This window comes from Octopus bimaculoides, chromosome 18 (genome assembly GCF_046866305.1).
Source record: "Octopus bimaculoides isolate indiv1 chromosome 18, ASM4686630v1, whole genome shotgun sequence".
Taxonomy (NCBI): domain Eukaryota; kingdom Metazoa; phylum Mollusca; class Cephalopoda; order Octopoda; family Octopodidae; genus Octopus; species Octopus bimaculoides.
Window position 1 is genome coordinate 38,545,125 of NC_142945.1, and position 16,474 is coordinate 38,561,598.

At 41.3% G+C, this 16,474-nt stretch overlaps 1 protein-coding gene across 2 annotated transcripts in view; it reads left to right on the top strand.

The window, feature by feature from the left end:
- Positions 1 to 16,474, top strand: part of LOC106876095 (uncharacterized) — a 181,110-nt gene that overhangs the window by 163,390 nt on the left and 1,246 nt on the right. The window contains exons 6-7 of one of the 2 annotated variants that reach the window (XM_089365999.1): positions 2,337 to 2,861; positions 14,546 to 14,734. In XM_089365999.1, coding sequence (XP_089222125.1) covers positions 2,337 to 2,861; positions 14,546 to 14,734 — 714 coding nt within the window. The remainder of the gene's footprint in view (positions 1 to 2,336; positions 2,862 to 14,545; positions 14,735 to 16,474) is intronic. The other variant, XM_089366000.1, reaches the window with a different exon arrangement.

A 16,474-nucleotide genomic window follows, 5' to 3' on the forward strand; every position in this document is an offset into this window, starting at 1 on the left:
TATGGACATGAAACTTAAGGTAATCCCACTAACTTGCCTTATATATATATATATCATCATCATCATCATTTAACGTCCGCTTTCCATGCTAGCATGGGTTGGACGATTTGACTGAGGACTGGTGGACCAGGTGGCTGCACCAGGCTCCAATCTGATCTGGCAGAGTTTCTACAGCTGGATGCCCTTCCTAACACCAACCACTACGAGAGTGTAGTGGGTACTTTTACGTGCCACCGGCACGAGGGCCAGTCAGGTGGTACTGGCAACGGCCACACTCAAAATGGTGTTTTTTACATGCCACCTGCACAGGGTCCAGTCCAGCGGCACTGGCAACGACCTCACTCAAATGTTTTCTAATGTACCACCAGCACAAGTGCCAGTAAGGGGAGGCTGGTAACGATCATGCTCAAATGGTGCTATTTACGTGCCACTGGCACAAAAGCCAGACAGCTGTTCTGGCAATGGTCATGCTCAGACAGTGTTGTTAGTCCTCCACTGGCACAGGTGCCAGTCATCGAATGTGGTTCAATTAATATATATATATATATCATCGTTTAACATCTGCCTTCCATGCTAGTATGGGTTGGACGGTTTGACAGGAGCTGGCCAGGCAGGAGCCTGCACCAGACTTCTGTATCTGTTTTGATAGGGTTTTTTCTGGCTGGATGCTCTTCCTAACACCAACCATGCAGTAGAATGGACTGAGTGCTTTTTACATGGCACAAGCACAGGTGAGGTCAGTTTTGGCAATATTTTTACAGCTGGATGCCCTTCCAAAGGCCAACCACTTTACAGTGTGGACTGGATGTTTTTTACGTGACACCTGCACTGACAGGGTCACCAAGTAACTTGCAAGACAAAGATCCTTTGAGAGAGGAGGGAGAACTGGAGGAGGTGATTTTGTGTCAGATGATGAAAGAAGCAAGGGTCTTGCTGTAGGGGAGGTACAAGGTTAACCAGTTGGGGAGAGAACGAGGTGAGGAATGAGGATAGAAACAGGTGTGCTGCCGTAAAGAAGACACAGGGTTACCCAGTTCGTGGGAAGAGAAGGAGAAGGAAGAGAAGGAGAAGGAAGAGAAGGAGAGGGAGAGAAAGTGTGAGAGACTGCAAGTGTGCAAGACAGAGCAGGAGGGAGATGGTGGCAAAGTGCTGGGCATACTCACAAGGGACGGGGATCAGAATAAAAATGGGAGGGTTGAGTAAAAGAAGACAGAGATATAGATGGTGGAAAGTGCCAAGATATACTACTGAGGTTTAAACATCATGATGTGAGGCGCGACATTACCAAAGAAGTGTGAATAGAGAGTGGGAAAGGGGAATAAAGTGAGAGGTGAAAACCTGGGTATATTAAAAGGGGTGGTGGCGACTGGATAGCAATGATACAGGGTTGAGGAGTGAGAGGTAAGTATGGTGCATAAAAGAGGAAATGGGAGGAATAGGTGTAGTTTGCTTTGTTGGGGTCAAGTGTACGAAAAGCTTTCTTGTTCTGTGTAGGTGGAATACACATCGCTTCCAGAACTCATACACACACACACACACACACATACACACACACACACATACACGTACACATACACACACATACATACACACATATATATACATACAAACAAACATACACACACACATACATACATACACACACACATATATATATAGCACTATTACTGTCTGTTTCTCTTTTCCTTGCTCTCTCTCTCTCTTTCTCTCCCCTCTCTCTTTCTCTCCCCTCTCTCTATCTCTCCCTTCTCTCGTTCTCTCCCCTCTCTCTATCTCTCTCTTTCTCTGCCCTCTCTCTATCTCTCTCTTTCTCTGCCCTCTCTCTATCTCTCTCTTTCTCTCTCTCACTGCCTCTCTCTCTCTCTCACTCCCTCTCTCTCTTTCCCTCTCTCTCTCTCTCTCCCTCTCTCTCTCCCTCTCTCCCTCCCTCTCTCTCTCCCTCTCTCTATCTCCCTCTCTTTCCTTCTCTCTCTCTCTCTCTCTCTCTCTCTCTCTCTCTCTCTCTCTCTCTCTCTCTCTCTCCCCTCTCTCTCTCCCCCTCTCTCTCTCTTTCTCTCTGTATCATGGGCTCTTTCTGCTATTTGTTGCTTTTTTTTTCTTTTTTACTGTGTATTTGGTGCAGATTCCAAATAGAATATCTGCAAGATGTTCCATGATTTAGAGCAATTTCTTTTGTAACATGACCTTTTCCTAACTGCTTTGTTTACGAAAGTTTTATTTTATATATATATATATATGTGTGTGTATGTATATATATATATATATATATATATATATATATATATATATATATACATACATACATACATATATATGGTTTATTTATTCCAATCCAGCACCGAAGCGTATTCTCAAGAACGAACTGATTAGAAAGTTTACAGAAAGCCACATTAACTCACAGACTTGGCCATCCCATCACCCTCTTCATCATCATCACCTTCACCAACATCCCCACCAGCACCAGGAACCAATTCACCTGGGAATAAAAGAGCAGTATGATAGCAGCGGAGAAGACAGCAGAGACAGGGGTTCAGGAAGACAATTCAATAACAGTGGTCCTTTACACAAAATGAAAGCAATTCTTACAATGAGACCATTCCATAATAAATGGAGAACATCGGCGCCATCTTCATCAACAGCATCATCAACCACAGTAGCTACTACCACTACTACTACAACAACGACTACTGCTTCCACTAGTACCACTACCACCACCACTACATTTAGAACAAGCATCAGGAATATTGCTGCTGGAGTCCTTGTTATTCCCACACCAAGCACACCTGAATCTAAAACTGAAATCGATCAACGGAATTCGTTGGGCCATGATGGCTTGTCTCCACAACACACGGACAATGTTGGTAAGCTGTCTTCTTTGCAATTCTGGTTACCATGGTAACAGATTCTTTATCCCTCAATTGCTCTTCTGTCTTTCTCACATAATCTCCTCTTACAAACCATTTTTTTTCAGATGGCATTGAATCTTTGGAGAACCTTCAGAGCTATTTCTCTACTTTTTTGTTGTTTGTTTTTTTGTTTGTTTCAGTCACTGGACTGTGATCATGCTGGAGCACCACCTTGAAGGGTTTAGTTGAATAAATCAACCTCAGTACTTATTTTAAGTCTGGAACTTATTCTGTCAGTGTCTTTTGTTCAACCACTAAGTTATAGAGATGTAAACAAACCAACTCAAGCTGTCAAGCATTCGTAGAAAACAAACACAACAAACACACACACTTATATATATAACAAGCTTCCTCATAGTTTCCATCTACCAAGTTCATTCACAAGGCTTTGGTTGGCCAGGGGCAAAAGAAGAAGACATTTCCTCAAGGTACTGCATAGTGGGACTGAACCCTAAACCCTATGGTCACAAAGCAAGCTTCTTAACCACATAGCCATGGGTAAACTTTCGTTTATTGATATTACACAATAGCACAAATTTTACCATAGATATCACTCAATATACTAAATTTTATCAGATATCATGTGATAGATAAAACTTGATCACAAATACCTCAAAGTAAATTGACTTTCGTATGAATATTATATCATGCTGTAGAAATAAACTTTACATATATATATATATATATATATATATATATATATATATATATATATATATATATATATATATATATATATATATTACTAGAGATGAACTTGACCATAGATGCCACACAGTAAATTAACTTTACTATGGATAACACACTTTAGAATACTCTTTATCACAAATATCACACAATAAGTGAAACTTGGAGGACCACAAATATCAAACAGTAAATTAAACTTTAGTCAAATATTATTTTACAATGTAGGTTAAATTTTTCCTCAGATATAATACTACAGGTATCACTCAATAGGATAAACTTCATTTCAGATATATCACAAAAGAATAAACTTTAATGCAGGTATCATGCAATGTAAAACTCAACTGTAGATGTTATAATAAATTAATTTCACTATGAACTTAATCCAAGTATAAGCAATGAATAAAAATTATCACAGATTTCACACAATAGCTTAAACTTTATCATAGATATCAACTCTTGGGTAAAACTTTATCATGAATGACATACAAGAGATTGAACTTTATCGCAGATATCACACAATTGGTAAATTTGACCATAGATATCACAGTAAATTAACTTTAGTATGAATACTCTATTATATCTTTGATTAAAAATATATCACACAATAGCTTAAACTTTGCCAAAGATATCAATCATGCAGTACATATAAACTTCATCACATATTGCATTGTATATTATGCACATATTATAAACTTAGGATAAACTTTAAATAAACTTTACTTCCTGCGGTATTTAAAACAGTTCTGAAAGAATGGTTAAAATTAAATCTAGCAGCATCAAATAGATTTGCTGGTAATATACTTTTTAAAAATTAGGGTGGTAAGCTGGCAGAATTGTTAACACACCCAGCAAAATGCTAAGTGTCTTTACACTCTGAGTTCAAATTCTGCTGAGCACTTCGCTCTTCTTCCTTCTAGGGTCAATAAAATAAGTAGCAATTAAACACTGGGGATTGATGTAATCGACTTATCTCATCTCTCAAAATGGCTGGCTTTGTGCCAAAATTTGAAATCAGTATAAATTTAAGGGTTAAGACGGAAAACTGGCAGAATTATTAACACACTGGGAAAAATGCTTAGCATTTCATCTATCGCTAAATCCTGAGTTCAAATTCTGCCAAGGTCAACTTTGCCTTTCTTCCTTCCGGGGGTCAATAAAATTATGTACCAGTTGAACCCTGGAGTTGATGTAATCGACTCATACCCTCCCCCAAAATTGCTGGCCTTGTGCCAAAATTTAAAACCAATATAATTTTTAAAATTCATAGAATTAGAGAACAACAATATAATCAAACTTAAATTAAATATTTGTTACTCTTTTACTTGTTTCAGTCATTTGACTGCGGCCATGCTGGAGCACTGCTTTTAGTCGAGCAAATCGACCCCCGGAATTATTCTTTGTAAGCCTACTACTTATTCTATCGGTCTTTTTTGCCGAACTGCCAAGTGATGGGGACGTAAACACACCAGCATCAGTTGTCAAGCGATGTTGGGGGGACAAACACACACACATATATATATACATATACATATATACGACAGGCTTCTTTCAGTTTCCATCTACCAAATCCACTCACAAGGCTTTAGTCGGCCCGAGGCTATAGTAGAAGCTACTTGCCCAAGGTGCCACGCAGTGGGACTGAATCCGGAACCATGTGGTTTGTAAGCAAGCTACTTACCACACAGCCACTCCTGCGCCTTTGATAAATATTTCTTTTTAATATCTGAATACATTAAATGATTTCATTTTGACAAAAATTAACATTTTTTTAATTAAAACACTTACAAGCGTGTACTTTTTTTTTCATGAAATAATCTGGATTTCAATATATATATATATATATATATATATATATATATATATATATATATATATATATATATATATATATGGGAGAATATACAAATAATAACAACAGACGAGGACAGGTGGTGTAAATAACAAAAGTATATATTAGTATGACGCTCGGGAATACGGAAAGTCTTTGACGTTTCGAGCTACGCTCTTCAACAGAAAGAATACGGAGACAAGGAGAAAAACACAGAGAAAAAAAAATTGAATAGTGTTCAGTCAATGGTCAATCATAATAATGGCCGATCATAACAATGACTGACCGGAAGTTAGAAATTCTTATTTCAGGAGAGCTAAGAAAGGGGGAGATAACAAACGGTGATCGGGAACGAGGGGCTGTGTGTGGGAGGTAGAATGCTGGTGATCTTGACGTATGTAGTGTGAAAATGGGGAAGGGAGAAAGGGAGAAAGTAGTTGGTCAGTTGTAGTGTGTGCGTGGTGTGATGCGAGGGTATTGGTGTGGTGTGCGTGGTGTGATGCGAGGGTATTGGTGTGGTGTGATGTGAGGGTGTTGGGAGGTGGGGAAGGCATGGGTGGAGTGTGGGTTAGGCTGAGGGTGGGGTAGAGGTAGGGGTCTGTGGGTAGGGTGGGGTATGTGGGTAGGGGTGGGTGGTGGGTGTAAGGAATTGGATGGGGTGGAGTGGGAAGGTAGAGTAGGAGTGTGTTGGGGTGTGGTGGGATGAGCTTATGAGGGGGTGTTGACGAGGAGGGAGAAGGGGAAGGTGGATGTAAGAGAGGGGGAAGATGGGTATGGGAGGGGAGAGGAAGAGAGGAGAGAGAGTGGGTATAAGAGAGGGAAGGTGGATTGAGAGAGGGGGAAGGTGGGTATGGGGGAGAGAAAGAGGGGAAGGTGGGTATGGGGGGGAGAATGAGAGGAAGAGAAAGAGAGGAAGAGAAAGAGAGGAAGAGAAAGAGAGGAAGAGAAAGAGAGTGAGAGAGAGGGGAAGAGAGTGAGAGAGTAAGGGTGAGAGAGTAAGAGAGTAAGAGTGTAGAGAGTAGGAGAGTAAGAGTGTAGAGAGTAAGAGTGATATATATATATATATATATATATATATATATATATATATACATATCACTTGCTGAAAATATTCCCACAAATAAATTGATCAGGATCACCCTTAATCAAGCAGATTGATGACCCCATAGCATTCAGATTATCCTGTCAAATGTAATCCTCATTTATTCACATTGTTTTGAATTAATCATGCATTATCTCATAGCTGTGAGATTTTGTGATTGTTTGTTTTTAGAATGACATTGTAGAGTAGGTTTGAGAGGCCAGATCTGACTAGGATGAACATGCTACAGGCAGAATATTCAGGCTGGGTATGGCCGGAGGCAAAAACATTGGTTGAGAACAGTGATCCTGAACCATTTTTTTGCCTATGCAGCCCCTTTGCCTTTGGATCCCCTTTGATTCCTATTTCTTCTACAGGACCCTATGAAGCATTCAATGTTATAAAAAGTCCCATTAAATTTGTAGAATTAAATATTATAAGGAACTGTGTAAAAAAAAATTGTTAAAATATTTTGTGTACTGTAGGATAGGGGTCAGTGAACTGGGGTAAATTACCCCAAGTGGGGTAAAAATGAAATTCTTGAGGGTAATGAGGACTCATTAAACATATGTAAAATTATATAAAAAAATGTGTTCCTTGTTATCTATGATTTTCTTCCTTTCAACTTAAGGGGGTAATGTCAGCGTAAATAAATATATTTTGGGGTAATTAATTAAAAAAGTTCCCCAACCCCTGCTGTAGCAGTATAACCAAATTCTAACAGGAAAATTTTACATGGACGCCAGTTGAGAACCACTGTGCTAAAAGGATTCCAGCTACAAAAATCCCATCTTTCTTTCTTTTTTTCTTTTCAGCCATGGTATAGCAACAACTACTTTAGCCAATATCTCTTTCCTTTCTTTACATTTTCAAAATGGCAGATTGTGATTTGAGAGATATTTGATTGCTATATCTCCCAGGTCACTTAACCACACAGAAAACTCTCCAGTTAACTCACCCCTACAATGAGTCAATAAAACAGAGTGTTTTATATCCATTCATAGCCAGATTATTTACATACAGTGTACTCAGCAGACTGTCCATTAATTGATTTCAAATTTTGGCACAAGGCCAGCAATTTTAGGGAGAGAGTAAGTTGATTACATCAACCCCAGTGTTCGACTCGTACTTATTTTATCGACGCTGGAAGGATGAAAAACAAAGTCGACCTCCGCGGAATTTGAACTCAGAATGTGAAGATGGACGAAATGCCGCTAAGCATTTTGCCCAGCATGCTAACGATTCTTCCAGCTCACTGCCTTAGACTGTCCATTAATTGATCTAATTATTTTGGATAAGTCTAATAGATAGGGTTCTATCAATAGTTGTTCATAAAGGTGGCGAGCTGGCAGAATTGTTGGTAGGCCAGGCAAAATACTTAGCAGCATTTCATCTGTCTTCAGATTTTGAGTTCAAATTCTGCCGAGGTTGACTTTACCTTTCATCCTTAAGGGGTCGATAAAATAAGTGCCAGTTTAATGATAGACCTCACGAAGGCAAAGTGGTTGAGTTCCTTTCAAGCATTGAGCCTCACGGAGACAATGACCGAGACCTTTGGCATTATGTCGTGCTTGAGAAGAAGACTCATCAAGCTGAGCAAAATCGCAGTCGTGGCAGATACTGGTGTCATGCAAATGGCACCCATGCCAGTGGCATGTAAAAGCACCCATTACATTCTCAGAGTGGTTGGCATTAGGAAGGGCATCCAACTGTAGAAAACCATGCCAAATCAGACTGGAATCTGGTGCAGCCTTCCAGCTTACCAGCCCTGATCAAGTTATGTGGGGGTGGAGTTTAGCCCCAGGTTAATACTGCTAGATAGACTTGCAATCAAAGTCATTCCTGCTGTGGCCATCCCATCATTTTTTATTTTCAGATATAGTGTATCTGAATATTAAAAAAATGATGGGATTGTCAAAACTTCCAATACATTATCTAATATGTCTTCTTTTTAAGACAGTAGAATGTGATGTTTGAATTGGTGGTGGTAGTGTTAGTGTAGTTGTGCTGGTGGTGGCTGTGTTGGAGTTGGTGGTATTGGCACAACTACTGCCAATACTACTACCACCAGCACAACCACCACCAACACAATCACTACCAACACCACAATCACCACCAGCACAACCATCACTACTACAACCACCACCATCAACACAACCACCACCAGCACCACAACCAACACCACAACCACAACCATCACCAGCACCACAACCACCACCAACACCACAACTACCACCAACACCACAACCACCACCACCATAACAACCACCACCCCATTTACACAAACAACAACAACTACACTAATCCTACTACAACCAATCCAAACATCACCACTAGCACTACCACCAACATAACCTCCACCAGCACCACCAACACCATCAACAGCAGCAACACCACTACCAACATAGCCATCTCCAGCTTTGCCACCCCCACCAATACCACTGCCAAGCACCAACACTACAAGATGTATTCTCAATTACATTACTAACATCATTAAAGTATTGTGTCACATAACTTAATTATTGTTTAATTAGTTGGTTTTCAGTGACACAATTAGTTAAAGGTAAGTAGGAGCAGGCACACCTGGCTGCTACATTAATTTACTTTTTACACCTGGTTGATGGAAAGATGGAATTACAGTGACAGTGTGTATGGTTATAGTAACAGTAATTGTATGCACAATGAGTAGGACTGCTACCAAGGCACCCCTCTCTAACCTTCAAGGTTTTATCACGTAACCTAAAGAAATGTTTAACCCTTTTCATACCAACCCGTTTGAGACAGCTCTGGGTTCTAAGTAGAATGTGATGTTTGAACACCACAATCACCACCAGCATAACCATCACTACTACAACCATTGCTATCACCACAACTACCACCAACACCACAACTACCACCAACACCACAACTACCACCAACACCACAACTACCACAAACACCACAACTACCACCAACACCACAACTACCACCAACACCACAACTACCACCAACACCACAACTACCACCAACACCACAACTACCGCCAACACCACAACTACCACCAACACCACAACTACCACCAACACCACAACTACCACCAACACCACAACTACCACCAACACCACAACTACCACCAACACCACAACTACCGCCAACACCACAACTACCACCAACACCACAACTACCACATACTTTCTGTTTTAAAGTGATTGAAATAAAATCTTTCCACCAAAATTTCATATTTAGAAATAATTACATTTCTAAATCTCTCAGAGAGATTTATGCAGTAGTGATACGATGAAGTAGTTGTATACTGTCAACTTAAAGTGACAGTCCCCTGAAGGGAATAATATTAATGTTGGTTAGACCTAGGAAGCTGCACTGCTTCCTGTCAGCCTTGACACATTTCCTGTGTCCTTATGTTGACGAGCAAAGACTCAGAAACATGTCTCTGGATGCAGGCTTAGCTGGGTAGAGGTGCTTGTCTCCCCCTTGTAAACATAAGGACACAGGAAATGTGTCAAGGCCGACAGGAAGTGGTGCAGCTTCCTAGGTCTAACCAACAGTAGTATTATTCCCTTCAGGGGACTGTCACATTAAGTTGACAGTATACATCTACTTCATCAAAATTTCATGTTGACATAAGTTCCAAATAGAACCATGAGCTGGCAGAAGCATTAGCACACTGGGCAAAATGCTTAGTAGCATTTGATCCGTCTGTACGCTCTGAGTTCAAATTCCACTGAGGTCACCTTTGCCTTTAATTCCTTTTGGGAGTCGATAAAATAAGCACCAGTCGAGCACTGGGATTGATGTAACTGACTTACCCACTTCCCTGAAATTGCTGGCCTTGTGCTTGAAAAGAATTTGAAACCAATACAAATTCCAAACAGGGCAATGAACTGGCAGAAATGTGAGCACGCCGGGCGAAATGCTTAGCAGTTTTACGTTCTGAGTTCAGTTTCCGCCGAGGTCAATTTTGCCTTTCATCTTTACGGGGGTTGATAAATGAAGTACCAGTTGCATACTGGGGTCGATCTTATTGACTGGCCTTCTCCCCAGAAATTTCAGGCCTTGTGCCTAGAGTTGAAAAGAATCATTAGTATTCCAGACAAAATGCTGTGAAGCATTTTGTCTGTCTTTATGTTCTAAATTCAAATGCTACCAACGTTTACTTTGCCTTTCGTCCTTCTGGGGTTGATAAAATAAGTACCAGTTAAATACTGAGCTTGATGTAATCAACTTATCCCCCCCCCCCCCACCATCCACCAAACTTGTTGTCCTTGTACCAAAACTTGAAAGCAATATAAAAACTACAACATAAGGTCGTGAGCTGACAGAATTGTGGTACGCCAAACAAAATGCTTATGTTCTGAGTTCAAATTCTGCTGAGGTTGACTTTGCTTTTCATCCTTTCGGGACTGATAAAATAAGTACCAATTGAATGCTAGGATCAATGTAATCGACTTACCCCCTCCCTTGAACTTGCTGGCTTTATACCAAAATTTGAAATCAATATAAGCTCCTAATACTAGTTAAATAACGACAAAGTTATTTCACTAAATTCTTCATCATTTTCAAAATTAATTGAAACAAAAGCAGTTTATTTCAGCAGAGATATGTGATACACAGAATTGGCAAAGGATTAACTAAACTAAAGGCTGTATAGAATTGATAGAGTGTCAGAACAAACACTTTACAATATTCCGTTTGTGTCAGTTTTTGTTCAAAGTTCAAATCTCATCAACATTGATTTTACCTTTCATTCTACCAATAAGAATCTATAAACAAATCTGAAAGCACAGTCCAGGTATTGAAGTTGATATTATCAACTGTTCCTTTGCCAAAAATTCTGTGACATTGGATCAATATCAGAAATCAATAATAACCAAAGCGCTCATAAAAGTTAGTGATGTACTTAGAGAGGGTCGTTCTGCTAATAAAAACACTCACCAGTCATAATTCATTTCTTAATTGTTAATTAGTACATTTATTGTTTATTGATTGCTTTGTTTAAGTCTATCATCACACAAATGAAGTGCTTTTAATGTATTCCTCTTTCTGCAACTCTGAGTTGTGGAAAGCGGAAGACGCAAAATTTGAAATCATTATATGTATGTGTGTATATATATATATATGTGTAATGGATGTTAATATGTGTGTGTATGTGTATATGCACGTGGGAGTGTGTGTATGAGTATGTGTTTGTAGTGTATAATATGTATTTCAATGTTTTTCTAATGCGTTTTATTTTTCCTTTCATTCATTTCACTGGTTTCGTATAAGCCATATTTTTAACTACATTTTCTCATTATTGATATCCTTTAACCCCAGTCAGCCCAGATAAAAAACGTTCCAGCCACGACCATCCCATCCTTTTTTCATACATTATCCCCTGTGTCACTCTTTCTTGAAGACAAGTAGCATGAGATTTTGTAGGAAATTTGGCTGCTATTTCTAGCAGATCAAATGATTACTTAAATACTCCTCATTCATCGGCTCATATTTCACATTTATTTTCCTTATAAAAGACATTATTTTTCATATAACCCATACACTGGATGTATGACATGTTCACTGCCCTGCATCGTCGAATGATTGAATCGTGATGATACCTGGTTGATCCTGCCAGTAGTCATATGCTTGTCTCAAAGCTTAAGCCATGCAAGTGTAAGTTCATGCCATAAACGAATGGTGAAACCGCGAAATGCTCAGGAACCGGACCTAATCCTCGGGATCGTATTCCTCTTCGCAAGGAGAGTGGATAACTGTGGATAACACATTTACAAAACTTCATTTTAAATATGTGATGTCATTAGTCATACCACTTGTATGTGTAGAAGGTGATACGTTAAGTAGAACCCAAAATTCAAAATAATTTGCTGGAAAACAAAATATTTTAGGAATTGTCTTTATTTTGGAAAATGATCTGAGACCATGTGTGAAAACTGAACTATACAATGGAAGAGTCATTAGTATGTCCATATATGGACATACATAAGGTGGTGAGCTGGCAGAATCGTTTGCATGCTGGGTAACATGCTGCGCAGCATTTCATCCATCTTCACATTCTGAGTTCAAATTCTGCCAAGGTCGATTTTACCTTTCATCTTTTTGGGGTTGATAAAATAAGTACCAGTTGAGTACTGCGGTTAATGTAATCTCCCCCTCTCGTTCTGCTTCCTTCTGTTGTCCTTGCTTTTCCCCTTCACTGCTATACATATCTCTCTCTTACTCTTCCTCCCTGTCTCTCGTCGCACACCTTTGTTCCACTTCCTCCCTTTTCCTCTCTCTACCACTCCTCGTTGATCACATGTGACCTGTGGTCACCTCTTCCTTTCTCCCTTCGGCCAGCATAAAGGTAAGACGAAACTACTGTCTCTCTCCTTTCAGCTTCGTCACATCACAGCGTTCAATATCTCATCGCGTTCAGCTTAACGGCCTTTTAATGTTGTGTTCACTGTTTAATTTTTCCTGTCTTGGTTTTTGTTTGCTACCTTGGAACCCTCCACTTAGCAGATTAATCCACTTGGCAGGAAGAGCTATTCTAAGAGCGCATTCTGCCTCATCTTCAAAACGCCTAGTTTAGAATAGAGGCAGCTGATGAAGGAAAAGTTCCATAAGTGGCTCGTCTGTTTTCCTATGTGTTCATTCTGTTGTCTGTAAAAAAAAGTCCATTTTTTGTGCTTTACTCATGTTCCCGTTCTTTTTTTGACGTCTTGTACTCGGATATGCATCTATATATACATGTAGATGTAGGTATGTACATATATGTATGCATACATGCATATGCTCTTATATCATTTATATTATATATATATATATATATATATATATATACGACGGGCTTCTTTCAGTTTCCATCTACCAAATCCCCTTACAATGCTTTGGTCAGCCTAGGGCTGCTACAGTAGAAGACACTTGGGCAGAGTTCCATGCAGTGGAACTGAACCCAGAACCATGAGGTTGGGAAGCAAGCTTCTTACCACACAGTCACACCTATATAACAATACATATATATATATATATATATATACGACAGGCTTCTTTCAGTTTCTGTCTACCAAATCCACTTGCAAGGCTTTGGTCAGTCCGAGGCTGTAGTAAAAGACATTTGCCCAAGGTGCCACGCAATGGGACTGAACCTAGAACTATGTGGTTGGGAAGCAAGCTTCTTACCACACAGCCATGCCTGTACCTATGCAGAGAAAACTGCAGTTAGCAGAGGCCAGTGGTATCAACTTGCTGCCCAATGTGCACAAGAGCAACAGCAGGAACTGATGCTGATGCTGGGTATACAAGAAGAGGATCTGGCCAGTCACAGAAAAGGGTGGGGCCAAGGGGGTCAGAGTGATGTCTTCCTTTTCCTCCTCCTCTTCTATTCCTCTTTCTTTCCCTTCCAACTTTCTCTTTCCTCACTCATTCTTCCATCTACTTCTCCTGCTTTTCTCCACTTTCTCTCTTCATCTTTGTTCTTTGATCCAACCCCCAACACCCCCACCACCACCACCACCACCACCACTGCCTTTGGGTACGCAACTTCTCCTTCTCAACATCATCAACAATTTCATTGCAATCCTCGTCCCTCTCAGCGCCTCTCCTCCTCTCCCCTTCCTCCTCTTCTCCACCTCCACCGCTTGCTAAACAGCATCATCGTCATCATCATCATCAGTCATTGTCATTGCCCTCTTCATCACTGCAACCACCACCATCATAATCATCATCATCATCATCATCATCATCATCATCATCATCATTATATTCATCACCATCATCACCACCACTAACAACACCGTTGTCATCATCATCATCATCACTACCACCACAACCACCATCATCATCAGCAGCAGCAGCAGCAACAGCAACATCTTCACCATCACAACTATCACTACCATCAGAAACACCACTACCACTCCCACTATCGCCCCATCACTATCCACTCCGACCCACCACCACCACCATCGTCATCGTCATCATCATCGTCATCATTCTCATCGCTGCCATCACCATCATCCTCATCATCTCAGCATTAATTCTGTTTCTTTCGTGTCCTCTATTCACCAGGTTCTCCAGAGAGAGGAGTAGGACGGAAGGGATCTGTGGCTGAATCGTCAAGTGTGGCCCCCTTGGAGACCCAGTCCAACGTTGACCCTAATGTACATTGCGTAAACACAACCCACTTTGTGAGTAAAGTGAAGAAGCAGCCTGCAAGCGTCCTCTCCGATTGGTTGGGTGTCTTCTATATAATACAAAGTAATGATTGTGTTCTGTTGCTTTTGTTTATGTTTTATTTTTTTTTCCTGTTTCCCTCTCTGGTTTATGGAGATGTCACATAAGCCTATGAACCAACAGCAAGCTAATAATAATACGTTGTTAAAAATAACTGCCAAAGCAGATCTGTTTATTGTTTGAAAATGATCTTAATCTACATTACCATCATCATAATCATCATCATCATCTTCATCATTTTATGTCTGCTTTCCATGCTGGCACGGGTTGGATGGGTTGTCAGCATATATTCAAGGCATACTTCTGAATACATGCTTGCACTCCATCTTTGGATACACTTCCTGACACCTACTACTTTGCCGAATGTACTGTGTGCCTTTATCGTGGTACCTTGTGGTACCATGTGATACCACATGGTATCGTGTGGTAGCATGTGGTACTAACGCTAGAGATGTCTCATGCCCTTGACATGACTAAAGGCCCCTCACAACCTCGCAGTTTACAGAATGTATTGGGTACGGTTTCCTTGACACCAGCACTAGAGAGTACCCCTGTCCTCAGCACCACTAAAAAGGACTTCACCACATCTCTGTACACCTCTCCTGCCTCTTTACAGAGTGAGAAGCATTAGTGATAGAGGCATGAATGATAGAGATAAGAGTGATATGTGATAAGGGCTAGAGTAATAGGAGGATTCAGTATTCGGAGATGGGTAGGTATATTCAAGGCAACATGACTGAGATGGCAGAATATGACTGAGATGGCAGAATATGCTCGGGGGATAAGAGCAATGACAGAAGTCAAGGCTGCATGGAAGAGAATGTGCAAGAGTGTACTGGCAGTACCGGAGGGTGAGGAGAAGGTAGAGTGGAGAGGGCACATGTGAGCCAATGTAGTGACCTATTCAGAGATTACAAGGTGGAGCTGAGTGAAGGGGGTGGTGGTCGGGAAAATGCCCTGTACTTGGGAACTGCACAGAGGAGTGGTGAGGGGGAGTGGGAGGCGGAAGAGGGGGAGGGGAAGGGAAAGGGGGAGGAGGGGGTGAAGGGGGAGGAGGAGGAAGAGGAGGAAGAGGAGGAAGAGGAGGAAGAGGAGGAAGAGGAGGAAGAGGAGGAAGAGGACGAGGAGGAGGAGGAAGAGGAGGAGGAGGAAGAGGAAGAGGAGGAGGAGGAGGAGGAAGAGGAGGAGGAGGAGGAGGAGGAGGAGGAGGAGGAAGAAGAAGAAGAGGAGGAAGAGGAGGACGAGGAGGAGGAAGAGGAGGAGGAGGAGGAGGAGGAGGAGGAGGAGGAGGAGGAAGAGGAGGAAGAGGAGGAAGAGGAGGAAGTGGAGGAGGAGGAGGAGGAGGAGGAGGAAGGGGAGGAGGAGGAAGGGGAGGAAGAGGAGGAGGAGGAGGAGGAAGGGGAGGCGGAGAAGAGGAGGAGGAGGAAGATGAGGAGGAGGAAGAGGAGGAAGAGGAGGAAGAGGAGGAAGAAGAGGAGGAGGAAGAGAAGGAGGAAGAGGAGGAGGAAGAGGAGGAGGAAGAGGAGGAGGAAGAGGAGGAGGAAGAGGTGGAAGAGGAGGAGGAGGAGGAGGAGGAAGAGGAGGAGGAGGAGGAGGAGGAGGAGGAGGAGGAGGAGGAGGAATGATAAAGAGGTCCACTGCCATCTTCAGTCATACTGAAAGCTTCGCACAGTGGAAAGCCAGAAGAGGTGGGAGTCATTGAGTGATGAGCCATAAGAATGGATGAAAGAATGCAATGTGTGACAGACAGAGGATATCCATCCA